Here is a 15870-nt window from a genome sequence, read left to right on the forward strand (position 1 = left end):
GAGAAAAAGAGGAAGACCCCCAACGAGATGGATTGGCCAAGTGGCAGCATCGATGGACTCAAGCGTGGCAACAGTAGTGAGGCTGGGCCAAGGTCGGGCAGTGTTTCATTCTGCTGAGCGTTAGGTTGCTATGGGTCAGTACCTATACGATGGCACCTAACAACAACAACAAAATGACAGCAAAGAGGGAAATATTTTTATGCTTTAATCATGGAGAAGAGTCCATGTGTGGTGCTGTGGGTTAATGCGCTGGACTACAAAGTCAATTTGAACCACAAGGTTGGCAGTTCAAGGTCACCTACTGCTCCTTGGAAACCCTATAGCAGATCACTATGATTCAGAACCGATTTGAAGGTACTTAGCAACAACAACAATGGGTCGGAAACGACTCGACAGCACTTAACAACAACAATCATAGAAAAGTGTTGCGTTAATGTACAACCAGGTGATATATTTTGCTCGTGAAAAGTTAAGTCTGTTTTACATTAAAAACTATTTTTAGATCTCCCATAAGTATCTTCTTGCTAACATGAAGGTGGCATGCAATAATGCTGTGGATCCTGAGTCACGAGAAGATGGAAGGGACTTATTTCATAGATGCAAGTATTGTGGTCAAGAGGGTTTACCTGCCTTGATAGTACAGAGGCCGACATGAGTCCCGGAGCTCAGCTCTCAACTAGACCCCATGCTTTTTCTTTACAGTCAGGCCATTTCTGTTCCTAACTGCTTGAAGCAGACAATTATGTGTGTCAGGCTCTGTGCTAAGAGATGGGAGTGAGCCAGCCTGACACAGGGCCTGTCCTCAGGAAGTTTATGCTGGAAGGAAGCTGATTAAACAGTGGAAAGTGTCATGAGGCTGGAGAACCATGCTATTGCACAGAACTCATTTCATGGACTGTTACAATGGCTTTCAAATGTCATTGTACTGACCTGGGAGTTCTATGGTGAGATGGAGGGTGGGCAAGAGGGGAGGAGGGACTCTGAACCCTTCCTAACTCTTCAAATAGATTATTGTTAAGTGACATGGAGTTGGTTCTGATTCATAGCGACCTTGTATAGGGCTTCTGAGGAGTGGCTGGTAGGGTTCAACTGCAAACCTTTTGGTTAACAGTCCAGTGCTTATCCTGAAGTGCCACAAGAGTACTACTCAACTAGATTAACTCCACATTAATTTGAATTTGCTTTTATCTGAACAGAGGTCCCATGACTAGAAGCAGTATGAACTCTTTGGCTGTCCTAACAGAGACCACTAAGCATGGAGGATAAGCAAGAGTTGATGAAAGGACTACGCCTTTTAGACTCCATAAATTAAACTCAGTTTTTCTACATTATTCTCATCTGGATCAGTATGTGCTCTGCACAGGCATGTCTCATGTATTTATTTTGTTCTCTGAATATACAGGAGATGGAACAAGCACTCCAATGAGATATAAGGAAATTATATATTATTTAATTATTATAAGAATAATTCCAAAGCAGGATGCAGTTCCAATTTCTAACCTAAGTCAAACTGCACTTGTGTTTATTTTGGCTCACAAATTCAGTGGGAAAAGGTTAAGTGCTGAGTTTAGTAACTTAAAGCCTGATGGTTCCAGGTCACTCACAGTCGCCTCGGAAGTAAGACCTGGCAATCTTATTTCTGAAAGGTCATGGCTTTGAAAACCCTATGAAGCAATTCTGCTCTGCACACTTGGGTCACTATAAGTTGCTGATAACAAACAAGATTCCAAGAAAGGGGCGGTGGTGAGTTAGTGGAAGAATTCTTGCCATCCTTGCAAAAGATTCAGATCTGATTCTCTGATGCTGAACAGGTTTCACGGGACTGAGATGGAGTAGGAAGAAAGCCTTGAGAAGCTACTTCTGAAAATCAGCCAATGAAACACAACAGTTCAATCAAAGGGATGACAGAGTACCAACCAGAAAATGTTTCATTCCTTTGTGCATGGGGTCCCCAGGAGTTGGAGACTGACTTGATGGTGCTGTAGGGTAATGCACTGGACTGCAAGGTCAGTTTGAATCTCAGGATTAGTGGTTCAAACTCACCAGTCTCTTCTCAGAAACTCTATACAGTGTCACTATGAGTCGGCACTGACTCAACGGCGCTTACCAACAGCAACAACAATAACAACAAGCAACAGTTCAGAGAAACCAACCGGAATGTATCTCCAACTCTGTCTTGGAAGTAGATGAAATTGTCATGGTCAATCATTAGGAGATCTCCACTGTTGAAATAAAGGTCTCCTTTCTCAAAGACATCTCTCAGTTGTTTCTTCTCTGTCTGAGTCTTTCCTCCAGCATAGCCACTAAACGGTGTAAGTCGTGTGATTCTGCAAACTAGGAGTCCGACTTCACCTGACACCAGAAAAGAAGTTATTATTTATGTGCTGGAAGTAGGAAGTCTTATAGTCAATCTTCTCTTAAAATGATGCCATAGAGCCCACTGGTAGCCAGCTGGCTGTAGAAAGAGTCATTTTCCATGTGCTGATAAGTATGTTTTGAATACACATATACATTAAATGACATATATACAAACACACATATAGTATATTCTTCATATGACTAAGCAATTGTAATTCTTTCACAGCTAATCTTTTACTGAATAATAATTTACACTCATCATAGACAAATGTATACCACTTTAAACAAAAGACTAAAGATCACCTAAAGTAACTACAGTTTTGCAGTTGTAATTATATATCTCATTCAATAAAATGGTTATCTAAAAAAGGTTTTAAATTAGGTTAAAAATTATAATTATATTACATGTGATGATAAATTGACACTTCTTGGCAATTCTGTATTTATGAGGGCACTAAGTATAATTCTTTTTTCTATTTTGAGGAATTTATCATGTGTTCAATTTAACAACAATGTTGATTCTTAAAAGCCCCCTGACTAAAGTAAGAAAAGGCACCAGTTAAATCAACAGAAGTCCACTGCACCTTTGGGAACTTTGATGCAATATCCAGTTTCATCTCGGACAGGTTCATCTTTCGCAACATCGTATTTTATCAGCTCATAAGACACGACTTTCTAACAAAATTAAAATATTTAATTTTGAGGATAAATTCTGTCACAATTTTTTCTTTTTTTTCTGTTGATATAACATATATTCAATAAAATACATTAATTACACTAATTTTCAGGGTGCAGCTTGAATTTGTACATATGTATCACCTACGTGACCACCAGATGGAACATATTTACTTACCCTGAGGAGAGTCTGGGATATTCATGTCAGTGTGTGTACCAGTGTTTAGTAATTTTTATTGGCATACAGAATAAATATTATTTATTTACCTAGTCTCCTATTAATGGGCACCTGAGTTATTTCTAGTTTGGGTCTATTATAAATAAAATGGCTAAAAAATATTCTTGTACATGTCTTTTGGTGCTCATATCACAAATTGTTTTTTAAAAATAATTATATTATTATAACCTTATAATACTGTTTATGTATATGGTATAACTTTATATTAATATGATACTCATTTCCAGAGACATGTGCACTAATAAATGAATAAATACATAAAAATAAATAAATAAATAAATAAATACATGTTTGTTGTTGAGTGTCATTGAGTAGGTTTTTAAGAAGTGACTGGTGGATTTGAAACACTGACTTGCAGTTAATGATCTAGATGCTTCTCCTACAGCACGGCATCAGGGCTCTCTTTCTCTGCCTGCCTCTCTATACACATACAATATAGATTCATATACATTCATATACACAAATGGAGTCCTGGTGTGGTGCTGTGGGATAATATGCTGGATTGCAAAGTCAGTTTGAACCACAGGGTCAGCAGTTCAAACTCACTAGCTGCTCCTCGGTCACTATGGGTCAGAGCTGAGTCAATGGCACTTAACAACACAACAATACACAAACAAAAGATTACGTTAAAAACATTACTATTAGGGTTTCAGTTCATACATGTTCAGATTTATGCCAAACAAAGTGTGTTTTAACATGTTAGTGTGATCAATGGATGATTGTAGACAAATTTTCTCCATAATATACTTGTTTTCCTCTTATTATGGTGCCTTCAAAATAGAGATGGTTTCCAGGAGATCTGCTGGGTCAGTTTAATTCAAGGCAGAGATGTCAGCTTCAAAGGTTATGGTGACTGTTTCTTTGGGTATCAAAGGAGTAATCTCCTTTGAAATAGATTTTTCTTAAAGGACACAGGATGACCACAGGACAACCAACTATTATAAAGAAAGCTTAAGAAAACTGAAAACTGCATGAGTGAGAAGAGAAAAAAAAAACCAGGAAAGTTGTGCCAAGAAGTTTTTTTTCTACAACAAAGTACCTATTCATTCTTTCAGGGTAGCAAGGGCTGTCTCATGAGAATTTTGTTGGCAAGCCTCAACCTACTTACCTTAAAGTCCTGATCATGCCCCTTCAGATTATTTTGTTCCCCAGACTCAAAATGAAGACACATAGCTGTAAACATCGCTAATAATCAGAACATGGAATGTACAAAGTACGAATCTAAGAAAATTGTAAATTGTCAAGAATGAAATGGAAAGTATCAACATTGATATTCAAGGCATTGTTGTTGTTGTTAAGTGCTGTCGAGTCGGTCCAGACCCATAGCGACCCTGAACAGGGTTTCCACGGCTGTAAATCTTTATGGGAGCAGAAAGCCTCATCTTTCTCTCGCGGAGCAGCTGGTAGTTTTGAACTGCTGACCTTGCTGTTCACAGCCCGATTTGTAACCACTACGCTACCAGAGCTCCTTATTCAAGGCATTAGCGAGTTGAAATGGACCAGTACTGGCCATTCAAGGCATTAGTGAGTTGAAAAGGACCAGTACTGGCCATATGAATCTGACAATCACATGGTTTGCTATTCCAAAATGATAAATTGAAGAGGAATGCTGTTGCATTCATCATCAAAAAGAAGATTTCAAGGTATGTTTTAAAGTACAAACTGTGACAGGATAATATCCACATGCCTACAACGAAGATCCCACCACACGTCTGTCAGTTTGTCGTATTGTGGTGGCTTGTGAATTGCTGTGATTTTGGAAGCTAGGCCACTGGTATTTTAAATACCACCAGCAGAGTCTCCCATGGTGGACAGGTTTCAGATGAGCTTCTAGAGGAAGACAGACTAGGAAGAAGGAGTGATGAATTACTTCTGAATATTTAGTCACTGAAAACCTTATGAATAGCAGAGAAACATTGCCAGATGTAGTGCCAGAAAATGAGCACCTCAGGTTGGAAGGTACTCAAAATGTGACTAGGGAAGAGCTGCCTCCTTAAAGTAGAGTTGACTGTGATGACGTGAATGGAGTAAAGTCTATGGTAGTAAAGCCCTTGGGAGCTTCATTTGCTGATGGGGGCACAACTCAAAATGAAGAGAAACAGCTATAAATATCCATTAATAATTGGAACATGGAATGTATGAAGTATGAATCTAGGAAAATTAGTAACAGTCAAAAATAAAATGGAACACATAAACATTGATATTTTAGGCATTAGTAAGCTGAAATGGACTGGTATTGGCCAGTATAAATCTGACAAGCACATGGTTTACTATTCAGGGAATGACAAATTGAAGAGGAATGGTGTTACATTCATTGTCAAAAAGAACATATCCAGATCAGTCATGAGATACAACACTGTCTGTGATAGAATAATATCCATGCGCCTACAAGGAAGCCCAGTTAATACCTCTATTATTCAAATTTACACACCAACCACTAAGCCAGTGAAGTTGAAATAGAAGAATTCTACCAATTTCTTCAGTCTGAAATTAATCAAACATGTAATCAAGATGTATTGATTATTATAGGTGATTGGAATGCAAAGGTTGGGAGCAAAGGGAAAGGATCGGTAGTTGGAAAATATGGCCTTGGTGATAGAAATGATGCTGGAGATCTCATGATATAATTCTGCAAAATCAATGATTTATTCATTTCAAATACCTTCTTTAGACAGCATAAGAAACGACTATACACATGGACCTTTCTAGATGGAATACATAAAAATCAAATTGACTACATCTGTGGAAAGAGATGATGTAAAAACTCCATACATATCATCAGTCAAAACAAAGCAAGGGGCAGATTGTGGAAGAGACCATCAATTGCTCATATGCAAATTCAAACTGAAACTGAAGAAAATGAAAGCAAGTCTACGAGAGCCAAAATATGACCTTGAATATATCCCACCTGAATTTAGACATCATCTGAAGAACAGATTTGATACATTAAACACTAAACACCAAAGACCAGAAGAGTTGTGCGATGACATCAAGACATCAAACAGGAACAAAGCAAAAAGTCATTAAAAGATAAGAAAGAAGGAAAAGGTCAAAATGGATGTCAGAAGTGATACTGAAACTTGCTTTCCAGGGTAGAGATGCTAAAGCAAATGGAAGAAATGAGGAGGTACAAAAGTTGAACAGAAAAATTCAAAGATCAGCTTGAGAAGATAAAGTCAAATATTACAACAAAATGTGCAAATATCTGGAGTCAGAAAACCAAAAAGGAAGAACACGCTCAGCATTTCTCAAGCTGGGGGAACTGAAGAAAAAATTCAAGCCTCGACTTTAATTACTGAAGGATTCTCTGGGCTAGTTATTGAATGATGCAGAAAACATCAAAAGAAGATGGAAGAAATACACAGAGTCATTGTACCAAAAGGAAATGGTTGATGTCCAACCGTTTCAAGAGGTAGTATATGATCAAGAGCCAATTATACTGAAGGAAGAAGTCCAAGGTGCATTGAAGGAATTGGCAAAGAGCAAGGCACCAGGAATTGATGTAATAAAAATTGAAATCTTTCAAGAAAGTGAGGCAGCACTGGAGGCACTCACTCATCTCTGCCAAGAAATTGGAAGATAGTTATCTGGCTGACTGATTGGAAGAGATCCGTATTAGTGCCCATTCCAAAGAGAGGTGACCCAACAGAATGCAGAAATCATCTGACAATATCTTTGAAATCCCATGAGAGTAAAGTTTTACTCAAAGTAGTACAGAAATGGCTCTAAGCGTACATTGACAAAGAACTGCCAGAGGTTCAAGCTAGATTCAGAAGGGGCCGTTGAAAGAGGGATATCATTGCTGATGTCCGATGGATGTTGGTTGAAAGCAGAGAATATCAGAAAGATGTTGATCTGTGTTTTATTGACTATGCAAATGTTTTTGATTGTGTGGATCATGACAAGCTATGGACAACATTGCAAAGTATGAGTATATCTGAACACTTAATTGTGCTTATGAGGAATCTGTACCTGGACAAAGAGGCAGTTGTTCGAACAGAACATGGGAACACTGGATGGTTTAAAACTAAGAAAGGTGTGTGACAAGGTTGTATTCTTTCACCATACTTATTCAACCTATATGCTGAGCAAATAATCCAAGAATCTGGGTTATATAAAAAAGAACGTGGCATCAGGATTGGAGAAAGACTCATTAACAACCTGCGATATGCAGATAATACAACCCCTTGCTTTCAGAAAGTGAAGAAGACTTAAAATATTTACTGATGAAGATCAAAGACCACAGCCTTGGTGTGGATTGCATCTCAATGTAAAAGAAACAAAAATTTTCACCACTGGGCCTATAAACTACATTCTTATCAGTGGAGAAAAGATTGAAGTTGTCAAGGACTTCATTCTTATTGGATCAACTAGCAACACTCACGGAAGCAGCAGTCAACATATTAAACGATGTATTGCATTAGGCATATCTGCTGCACAAGACCTTTTTAAAATGTTAGAGAGCAAAGATGTCAGCTTGAATACTAAGGTGTGCCTGAACCAGGCCATGATATTTTCAATAACCACATATACATGCTAAATCTGGACAGTGAATAAGGAAGACCGTAGAAGAATTGATGCTTTTGAGTTGTGGTGTTGGAGGAGACTATTGAAAGTGCCATGGGCTGCCAAAAGAACCAACAGATTTGTGTTTGAAGAAGTGCAGCCAGAGTGCTCTTTGGAGGCCAGGATGGCCAGACTTTGTCTCTCATACTTCGGACATATTGTTAGGAGGGACCAGTCTCTGGAGAAGGATATCATATTTGGTAGGGAGGAGGGTCAGAGAAAAAGAGGAAGACCCCCAGAAAGATAGATTGGCAAAGTGGCAGTGACAATGGATTCAAGCGTGGCAACGATAGTGAGGTTGGCCCAGGATCGAGCAGTGTTTCGTTCTGCTGTGCATAAGGTCTCTATGAGTATGTACTGACTGGATGGTACTGAACAACAATAATAACGAATACCAGTTAATACCACTATTATTCAAATTTACACACCAACCACTAAAGCCAGTGATGATGATTGAAGCATTTTACCACCTTTTTCAGTCTGAAGATGGTCAAACATGCAATCAAGATGTATTGATAATTATTAGTGATTGAAATGCAAATGTTGGAAACAAAGAGGAAGGATCAGTAGTTGGAAAATATGGCCTGGGTGATGGAAATGATGCTGGAGATCATGTGATAGAATTTTGCAAGACCAATGACTTCTTTATTGTAACTACTTTTTTAAAACAACATAAAAGATGACTATACACATGGACCTCACAAGATGGAATACATACAAATCAAATTGATTGCATCTGTGGAAAGAGACGACAGAAAAACACCTTGTCATCTGTCAAAATAAAGTTGAGGCCGACTATAGAACAGACAATCAATTGTTCATATGCATGCTCTGGCTGAAGGTGAAGGAAATTAAAACAACTCCAATAGAGCCAAAATATGACTTTGAACATATCCTACCTGAATTTGTAAATTATTTTAGGAACAGATTTGATGCATTAGAGGCTAAAGACCGACGACCAGAGAGTTATGGGATGACATAAAGAACATCATATAGTAGCTCAAAATACCAACAGAGAGGGAAGGAGTCTTCACATCAAGTAGCAATGCTATCTGTATACAGGGTAGATATGGCCAGTCAACTTAGACATTGGCTACTTAAAATGAGGGGACGATAAAGATATGAAATGACTGGCTTACAAGTTTTCAAGAGGGAGTTTAGTTTAAGAGTGTGTGTGTTTGTGTGTGTGTGTGTGTGAAGATAGAGTCCACACTGAATAGTTTTTATCTTGTCTAGATGGATCTGTTGAAAAGAGATAGGGATAAGATTCTTATGATTCAATAGTGAGTAATTGTTATCATGACTAACCGAGACTACCACAATTGTAAAGGTATAAATTTTGAAACAAAAATGGGGGAGTAGTTAATCTTAGAGTCCAGAAACAGGACCCTAAAACCATCAAGGGAGAAGAGCACAAGTGGAATGTGGGATCCTATCCAGAGAAGCAGTGACACCAGAGATGTTGGCAGAGATAGGGACACAGAGAGAGGGAGCAGTTGAGGACTCAAGATTCATGGAAAGAGAGCAACTGAGAGCTGGCAGCCAGGAGGCAGACTTGCAGAATGCCCCCTTTGGTGGTGTACATTATTATATATGTCTCTGAGTGGTTTTTTTTTTTTTTTGTGTGTGTGTGTGTGTGTTTGTTTTTAAAGAGCTAAAATGAATAGAAGTACTGTTAACTGAGGGTACAAGGAGGGGATTATAATCATTGTAATGAAACAAAGTATATGATTTGTTGAATGTAAAACTGATGATCCTGTAAACTTTTACTCAAATCACAATGAAAACTTTAGAACTAACTAACTAAATACATGAGGAATTAAAACACATATAAACAAGAGCCAAAAAGAATGGGGAGTGCAGGTAATAAATGGTGTTAAAATTATTTAAAGAAAGAAAAAAAAGAACATCATATAGGAAGAAAACAAAAAGACTTTAAGAAGCAAGAAGGAAAAAACCAAATGGATGTCAGAAGAGACTATGAAACTTGATCTCCAGCATTGAGATGCTAAAGCAAGTGGAAGAAATGAGAAGTTAGAAGAGTTGAATACAAAATTTCAAAATGAAGCTGGAAAAGACAAAGTCAAATATTACAATGAAATGTGCCAATATCTGGAGTTAGAAAACCCAAAGAGGAGAACAGCCACAGCATTTCTCAATCTGAGGGACCTGAAGAAAAAAAAAATCAAGCATTGACTTGAAATATTGAAGGCTTCTATGGGCAAAATATTGAATGATACAAAAAGCATCCTGGAGAGATGGAGCAGCTGGAGACTCTAGACACAAGCAGGGAGAGGGGCTGTGTGCTGGTGGCTGGGAGGGCAGGCCTGCAGGGTACACCCTTTGGTTGTTTGAATGGTTATATATTTCTGAGTGCTTCAGTGTACATCCAAAAAAACAAAACAAAAAAAAATCCCCAATGGGAATGGAAGCAAATGCTGTTGAATGATGATGCACAGAGGGGATTGTAATCATTGAAATGAAACAAAATACGACAGGATGAATGTAGAGCTCATGTTCTCTCATGTAAACTATCACTCAATTCACAATAAAAACTTAAAAAAAAAGATGGAAGAAATACATGGAGACACTGTACCACTCAAAAATGGTTGATGTTCAACCATTTCAAGAGGTAACATATGATCAAGAACCAATGATACTGAAGAAAGTAGTCCCAGATGCATTGAAGACATCGGCAAAGAACAAGGGTCTAGGAATTGATAGAATACAAATTGAAATCTTTCAAGAAACTGATGAGGCACTGGAGGCAGTCACTCATTTATGTCAAGAAATTTGGAAGACAGCTACCTGGCAAACTGATTGGAAGAGATCCATATTAGTGTCCATTTCAAAGATAATATTAAAATTTCAAAGACAATATTAAAATCAAATGCAAGAAATATTTTTCTAAAGATAATTCAAAAGCAGTTGCAATAGTACAGTCACAGACAACTGCTAGAGGTTCAAGCTGGATTAAGGTGAAGACATGGGATGAGGGATATTATTGCTGGCATCAGATGGATCTTGACTAAAAGCAGAGAATGCCAGAAAGATGTTTACCTGTACTTTATTGACTACACAAAGGTTTTTGATTGTGTGGATCATGACATGCTATGGACAATGTTACAGAAAATGAATATTCCAGAACACTTAATTGTGCTCATTAAGAACCCATACATAGACCAAGAGGAAGTTGTTAGAACAGAACAAGAGAACACTGGATGGTTTAAAATCAGCAAAGGTGTACTCCAGGGTTGTACTCTTTCATCACACTTATTTAAGCTATATGCTGAGCACATAATCCAAGAAGCTGGATTATATGAAGAAGAATGTAGTATCAGATTGGAGGAAGACTCATTAATAACTTGTGCTATGCAGATGATACAATCTTGTTTGCTGAAGGCAAAGAAGACTTAAAATACTTACTGATGAAGATCAAACCATAGCCTTCAGTATAGGTTCCAATTCAATGTAAATAAAACAAAAATCCTCACCACTTTATCAATAAATAACATTAAGATAAATGGAGAAAATAATGAAGTTATCAAAGATGTAATTTTATTTGCAACCACCATTAAGATGCACAGAAGCAGTAGTCATTAAACCAACAAAATATTACATTAGGCAAAATGTCAGTTTGAGGACTAAGCTGTACCTGACCCAAGCCATGGTATTTTCAGTAACTTCTTATGCATGTGAAAGTTGGACAGTGAATAAGGAGGATCATATAAGAATTTTTGCATTTGAGCTATGGTGTTAGAAGACAATATTAAAGATACAGTGGTTGCCAAAAGAACACACAAATCTATGCTGGAAGAAGCACAGCCAGAATGCTCCTTGGAAGCCTGGATGGCCAGACCTCGTCTCTCATACTTTGGACATATTATCAGGAGGGGCCAGTCCCTGGAGATAGATAACAGTTTGGTAAAGTGCAGGGTCAAAGAAAAAGAGGAAGACCCCCAGTGAGATGGATTGGCACAGTGGCAGCAGTAATGGGCTCAAACATAGCAATGATTGTAAGGTTGGCGTAGGACCAGGCAGTGTTACATTCTGTGTGCATCGGTTGGCTGTGAGTCACTATCAACTGGCTGGCACTTAACAACAACCGCAACAAGGGATGTTTTTGCTCCCTAGAGTGCTTTTTGAACTCTCTAAGGATTTATTTGAAGTAACCTGATCATTTATCATAATCCCTATAACAAAAACTCAAAGAACATTTAAAAGGAAAATGATTTGAGTTCCTGGAGGATGTCAAAACTGCCATTTTGACATGGTGTGAATTAAAGAGCACAGAATGCTTTAGAGAAGGGTTAGAGAGTTGGAAACACCAGCATCCAAAGCGGAGGATATGTTAAACAGTAGAATCACATTTTTATATTATTGCTTAACATATGTATCTATGACTTTGTAGCAATACTTTTGACTTTGACCTGTGTGTGTTTTTCCTTGATATACTTCTAAAAAGATTTTGTTTAAATTATAAAAATATAGGAAACAAAACATTACTGTTAAGTGCTGTGGAATCGGTTCTAACTCATAGCGATCCTGAAAAGGGTTTCCAAGAAGCGGCTGGTGGGTTTGAACCTTCAACGTTAGAGTTAGCAGTCTAGTGCTAATCCTACAGTGCTAGACCAGGACACATTTCTATTATCTCATACAAACCTTTCAGTGACATTAATTATGCACATCAGGTTGTTTGACGATCACTATTAACTACTCCCCAATTTTTCCATCATCCTTATGGTTAATATATTTAAGAACAAATAGTATATTTTATTCTAATTATAGTAAAATTATTAAAATACCATTGTATATGTTAGCTACCATAATGATTGCATAATAATTTAAATTTAATAAATCCAATAAAAACAATAAGTATATTAATTTCCACATTGAAAAATTCATATGTGACAGTATTTGGATTTAATAATTAGTCATGATTACTGTTCTCTGTCAATGTATGCTTGCAGCCATTTCTGTATTACCTTTAGTAAAACTTTACTCGCATAGGATATCAAAGATATAGTCTGATGGTTTCCACATTCCATTGGGTCTTTGGAATGGGTACAAATATGTATCTCTTCCTCCAAGTTGTCCAGTTAATTGCCTTCCAAATTTCTTGGTATAGATGAGTGAGTGCCTCCAGTGCCACCTAACTTTCTTGAAAGATTTCAATTTTTATCCCATCAATTCCTGGTGACTTGCTCTTTGCCAATTCCTTCAATGCACCTTGGACTTCTTCCTTCAGTATCATTGGCTCTGGATTATATGCTACCTCTTGAAATGGTTGAACATCAACCATTTCCTTTTGGTACAGTGACTCTGTATTTCTTCCATCTTCTTTTGATGCTTTCTGCATCATTCAATAACTTGCCCAGAGAATTCTTCAATAACAAAAGTCGAGGCTTGAATTTTTTCTTCAATTCCCCCAGCTTGAGAAATGTTGAGTGTGTTCTTCCCTTATGGTTTTCTGACTCCAGATATTTGCACATTTTGTTGTAATATTGATCCTCTTGAGCTGATCTTTGAAATTTTCTGTTCAGCTCTTGTACTTCTTCATTTCTTCCATTTGCTTTAACTTCTCTACACTGGAGAGCAAGTTTCAGTGTCTCTCCTGACATCTATTTTGATCTTTTCCTTCTTCTTTGTTTCTTAATGACTTTTTACTTTCTTCCTGTATGATGTTCTTGATGTCATCACACAACTCTTCTCATCTTCTGTTTATTGGTGTCTAATGCAACAGTTCCACCACATGTCTGTCAGTTTGTGGTGGCTTGTGAATTGCTGTGATTCTGGAAGCTATGCCTGGGTATTTTAAATACCAGCAGGGTCACCCATGATGGCCAGGTTTCAGATGAGCTTCCAGATGAAGACAGGCTAGGAAGTAGGAGTGACGAACTACTTCTGAATATTTAGTCACTGAAAACCTTATGAATAGCAGAAAAACACTGTCAGATATAGTGCCAGAAAATGAGCCCATCAGATTGGAAGACACTCAAAATGTGACTGGGGAAGAGTTGACCATGATGATGCGAATGGAGTAAAGCCTGTGGGAGTAAAGCCCTCGGGACCCTCATTTTCTGATGAGGCACAACTCAAAATGAAGAGAAACAGCTGTAAACATTCATTAATAATCAGAACATGGAATGTATGAGGTATGATTTTAGGAAAATTGGAAGTTGTCAAAAATGAAATGGAACACATAAACTTCAATATCTTAGGCATTAGTGAGCTGAAATGGACTGGTATTGGCCATTTTGAATCTGACACCACATGGTTTACTATGCCAGGAATGACAAATTGAAGAGGAATGGTGTTGCATTGTCAAAAAGAACATATCCAGATCAGTCATGAGGTACAACGCTGTCTGTGATAGGATAATATCCATGCACCTACAGGGAAGACCAGTTAATACCATTATTATTCAAATTTATGCACCAACCACTAAAGCCAGTGAGGATGAAATAGTAGAATTCTACCAACTTCTTCAATCTGAAATTGATCAAACATGTAAGCCAGATGAATTGATCATTACCGGTGATAGGAATGCAAAGGTTGGGAGCAAAGGGAAAGGATCAGTAGTTGGAAAATATGGTCTTGGTGATAGAAATGATGCTGGAGATCGCATGATAGAATTCTGCAAAATCAATGATTTATTCATTTCAAATACCTTCTTTACACAGCATAAAAGATGATTATACACATGGACCTTGCCAGAAGGAATACATAGAAATCAAATTGACTACATCTGTGGAAAGAGACGATATCATCAGTCAAAACAAGGCCAGGGCAGATTGTGGAAGAAACCATCAATTGCTCATATGCAATTTCAAACTGAAGCTGAAAAAAATGAAAACAAGAGCTAAAATATGACCTTGAGTATATCCCACCTGAATTTAGACATCATCTGAAGAACAGATTTGATATATTAAACACTAAAGACCGAAGACCAGAAGAGTTGTGTGATGACATCAAGCACATCATACAGGTAGAAAGCAAAAAGTAATCAAGAAGACAAGAAAGAAGGAAAAGGTCTAAATGGATGTCAGAAGAGACACTGAAACTTGCTTTTCAGCATAGAGATGCTAAAACAAATGGAAGAAATGAGGAAGTACAAGAGCTGAACAGAAAATTTCAAAGATCAGCTCAAGAAGATAAAGGCAAATATTACAACAAAATGTGCAAAGATCAGGAATCAGAAAACCAAAATGGAAGAACACACTCAGCATTTCTCAAGCTGGGGGAACTAAAGAAAAAAATTAAGCCTGGGACTTTTGTTATTGAGAGATTCTCTGGGCAAATTATTGAATGATGCCGAAAGCATCAAAAGAAGATGGAAGGAATACACAGAGTCACTGTACTAAAAGGAAATGGTTGATGTTCAGCCATTTCAAGAGGTAGCATATGATCAAGAGCCAATTATACTGAAGAAAGAAGTTCAAGCTGCAGTGAAGGAATTGTTAAAGAATAATGCACCAGGAATTGATGGAATAAAAATTTAAATCTTTCAAGAAAGTGAGGTGGCACAGGAGGCACTCACTCATCTATGCCAAGGTATTGGGAAGACAACTATCTAGTCGACTAATTGGAAGAGATCCATATTTGTGCCCATCCCAAAGAGCGGTGACCCAACAGAATGTGGAAAACATTGGACAAAATCTTTGAAATCCCATGCGAGTAAAGTTTTACTCAAAGTAGTACAGAAATGGCTCCAAGCACACATTGACAGAGAACTTCCAGAGGTTCAATCTGGATTCAGAAGAGGCCATGGAATGAGGGTTATCATGACGGATGTCCGATGAATCTTGGCTGAAAGCAGAGAATATCAGAAAGATGTTTACCTGTGGTTTACTGACTACACAAAGGCTTTTAATTGTGCGAGTCATGACAAGCTATGGACAACATTGCTAAGTATTAGTATTCCTGAACAGTTAATTGTGCTCATGAGGAATCTGTACCTAGACCAAGAGGCAATTGTTCAAACAGAACATGGGAACACTGAATGGTTTAAAATTAAGAAAGGTGTGTGACAA

General features: G+C 37.7%; 1 protein-coding gene across 2 annotated transcripts in view; it reads right to left on the minus strand.

The window, feature by feature from the left end:
• Nucleotides 1–15870, minus strand: part of LOC102814101 (very long-chain acyl-CoA synthetase-like) — a 55374-nt gene that overhangs the window by 9128 nt on the left and 30376 nt on the right. For both annotated transcript variants that reach the window (XM_006831666.1, XM_006831665.1), the window contains 2 exons: nucleotides 2943–3033; nucleotides 2154–2352 (listed from right to left, as the gene is read on the minus strand). In XM_006831666.1, the coding sequence (XP_006831729.1) occupies nucleotides 2154–2352; nucleotides 2943–3033 (290 nt within the window). The remainder of the gene's footprint in view (nucleotides 1–2153; nucleotides 2353–2942; nucleotides 3034–15870) is intronic.

This window comes from Chrysochloris asiatica, unplaced genomic scaffold (assembly GCF_000296735.1).
Source record: "Chrysochloris asiatica unplaced genomic scaffold, ChrAsi1.0 scaffold00004, whole genome shotgun sequence".
Classification (NCBI taxonomy): Eukaryota; Metazoa; Chordata; class Mammalia; order Afrosoricida; family Chrysochloridae; genus Chrysochloris; species Chrysochloris asiatica.